The sequence below is a fragment of the Vollenhovia emeryi genome, unplaced genomic scaffold, assembly GCF_000949405.1.
Source record: "Vollenhovia emeryi isolate VEMERY1.0 unplaced genomic scaffold, V.emery_V1.0 DF939903.1, whole genome shotgun sequence".
NCBI classification, from domain to species: Eukaryota; Metazoa; Arthropoda; class Insecta; order Hymenoptera; family Formicidae; genus Vollenhovia; species Vollenhovia emeryi.
In genome coordinates this window covers 11,866-14,941 of record NW_011966463.1, presented here as the reverse complement: position 1 = coordinate 14,941, position 3,076 = coordinate 11,866, and the positions used below count along the sequence as shown (strand labels likewise).

At 54.1% G+C, this 3,076-nt stretch overlaps 1 protein-coding gene across 1 annotated transcript; it reads right to left on the bottom strand.

Moving 5' to 3' along the window:
* Positions 1–712: 712 nt before the first annotated feature.
* Positions 713–3,005, bottom strand: LOC105556602 (neurogenic protein mastermind). The gene is made up of 2 exons (XM_012003698.1): positions 1,904–3,005; positions 713–1,807 (listed from the first exon to the last, which is right to left on the bottom strand). Exons 1-2 carry the CDS (start codon positions 2,820–2,822, stop codon positions 870–872), a joined length of 1,857 nt encoding a protein of 618 aa, XP_011859088.1. The 5' UTR covers positions 2,823–3,005; the 3' UTR covers positions 713–869.
* Between the last annotated feature and the right edge of the window lie 71 nt (positions 3,006–3,076).

Genomic DNA, 3,076 nt, shown 5'->3' with positions numbered 1-3,076 from the left:
GCATGTATTATGGTGGTGTTGAAAGAATAGTCATTACAATCCAAAACTAAAATTGAGAATGTTAGAAAAAGCGAAATTGCGCAGTTTTCAGTAGACTTATAGACTTATAGACTTATAGACTTACATGTTATGTCAGTGTTGGCTATACGAGAACTTTGAGAGAACTTCTTTTTCATTATATTTGTATTTCATAAACATTTACTAAACTTCTAATTGCAATACTTATATATTGTTACGCCCGTGCTCGGATGCGACGCCCTGGGAGTGCGCGCCAGCCGCGGGCTGAAGTCGCGGCGGTTTAAAAGATCGGTCACGAAGGACCGATGCGCGGTTGTTGATTATTGATTTTGTGATTCTGTCTCTGGGCTCTTGGAGAGTACAGACGTGTGTTCTTTACTAAATAAAGTTCCCTTGTTGATTTCCAATCTTTATTGATTTCTTCGCGGCCCGGTGGCGTGCGCCGCGAGCGGAAGTCGAGCCGACGAGTGCGCGAGTGCGCGAGGTGTCGTGTGGACGGCGGAGCCGGACGCAACAATATTTTGCACCTTATTGGCAATTTCTCGGGGCACCTCATATTACGAGCACTGTTTCGATTTCGCGCAAAGCTCATTTTTCATATTTGTCTAATTTTCAAAAAGACTAATATTGAATTGAATTTTACATTTCAGCATCTGAAAGCTTATTAAATTCTTTTCCAAAATGAGCTATGATATTTTATAATTGTGCCCGTAGATTTCCGGCAATTACAAAAAATAAATTCGGTATCTCATACACGCGGACTCTCCCCTGTAACTAGATAACATGATGCACAATACCATTTTTCCTTCGTTGAAATGCCAAGATACAAAATGCTATCTCTCGTGCAAATGTCATTTGCGGAATAGGTATTTTCCGCGCGAGATTTCGTTTTCGAGAAAATCGATCCGGGGTAGGAAAAAAGTTATTACACTTACCTGAATCTGGTTACCGATGTGCAGCTGCTGCGCCTGGTTGATCTGCAAGGTCGAAGTACCGGATCCCGAGGGAGGTCTCGGCGGCGTGGAAGTCGTGTTAAAGGGTCCCTGCGAACCGGTCGGGTTAGGTCCACCTCCCTGCGAACCTCTTGGTGGCAATGGGTATCCTGGGCTGCCGTGATTCGGCATCGAGCCCGGGCTACCATACGGCGAGTATTGTTGCTTGTAACCGCCGCTGGGCCCCAGCATGCCGGGCTTGCCGCCCGTCGCGGTCGGCTGGGGCCTCTTCATATCAGTGAGGCCCGCGGCGAACTGGGTCTGTGAGCTGACGAACATATCGTTGGTCTGCTGACTCTGGAAGGTCGGCGTGCCATTGTTCTTGTGGTACGAGCCGGTCCCCGCGGCGGTGGCCTGGTTCTGTCCACCGGTCGGGCCGGCGCTGCCCGGACTACCGAGGTAATCGGAAGCGCCGCCGAATTGAGAAAACTCGGCGTAAGGGGACCTCGTGGCCGGGCCCCGCGCGGCGGCGGCCGCGGCGGCCGCCGCGGGGTTGAATCCACCCAGGCCCAGTTGTTGGCTCTTGTGTTGATGCTGCTCGGCCATCTGCTTGAGCGTCTGTGCCGCCGGACTCATCTCGGATTTAAAGTCCAGCCCGGAGTATGGAAGTCGAGCGGGGGAATATTGCGAGGAGCCGAGAGCGCCCGGACTCGAGTTGGCAGGCATGGCGTTACCGTTATTGTTACCGACATTGTTACTGTTGACGCCGTTGTTCGCGCCGTTGGCATGCTGCTGTTGCTGCTGCTGCTGATGGATCGCGTCCTTGTCGTCCTCGATCTTGATCTGTCCGTTATTCGTCGTCGGCAAACCGTTATTGTTGTTACCGCCATTATTATTGTTGTTGGCGGCGGCGGCTGCGGCGGCCACGGCCGCTGCAGCCGCGTTGTTCGCCAGCGTGTCTACGTTCTTGTCCTCAAAGTCCTTGAGGTCAAAGTCCTTCATGAACTCCGGATGGAAGTCCGATATCTCAGATATGAGATCCTTGAACGCGTCCGACGTGATGATCTCGTCGCCGGTGTCCTCGCCCATGAACTCGGAGAAGCCGGGGAAACCGGTACCGTTCGCCGCGGCGTCCTTTTCCAGTGCCGCGGCGCACTGTTCCAGATCCACGAACTCGTTGTCGGGTTCTTGTTTGCATTCGACGAGGTTACCGATGTCAACGCAGCCTATGCCGCCGCTGCCACCGGCTCCACCGGCGCCACTACCAGTCGCGCCGGGCCCGTTAGGACCTCCTGGACCTCCGGGACCTCCGGGACCATTGCCGTTCCCGGGCGGCCTAGACGTAGCGGATGCGGACGCATCCGGACCGGGCTTCGGCGATGAGGACGCATTTAACAGATCGCTCTTCACCGATGCATTCGTCAGCGCTTTCACCGTCACGTTCGTGGAGATCTGCTGAGCCTGCGAGTTATTCGCCGCCGAGGTCGTGAACTCCAGCTGCTGTACGATCTGCACGTGGAACTTGGTGAGTCCCTCGTTCCCGTCATCGCCGCCACCGCCACCGCCGCCACCGGGCGCCGGACCCGTCGAGTTCGCGCCGTTCCCCGGCTGATGCTGGCCGTGGCCGTGATGAGGCCCGCCACCACCGCCGCCGCCCGGACCCTGCTGCTGATGCTGATGCTGCCCTTGCGTGCACTGCATCTTAACCGGCGGCTCGCCGAACCCGCCATCGCCACTAGCACCGCCTGCTGGCTCCAACTCCTCGGTCGTCCTCTTGAGGAATTTCGGCTGCTGAAACGAGAAGAGGGGGTGGATCGTGAATCGTCGGTGGACCTTCCCATAAAGAAACTTAAAAGTTCTGTAGTACAACATAAATTTGCCGGCGATACAAATTTTCAAGAGCTACGTTCGTTGTGTAATTGTCTGGAAAAATTCCTTCTTACATCAATTCTATAATTTTATTATCCTCTTATTACTTGGTGCAGCTTCAGGTGGCAGTGTATCGATCAAGCGCGGATCGAAGTGGTCTTTTAAAAGAGTATACCGCTTTTTCCGTCGCTCCGTTGCTCGACGGGCGAACCGAGCAACGCGAGGTATTTAACTCGTCGCTTGGTGTCGTAGAGCTC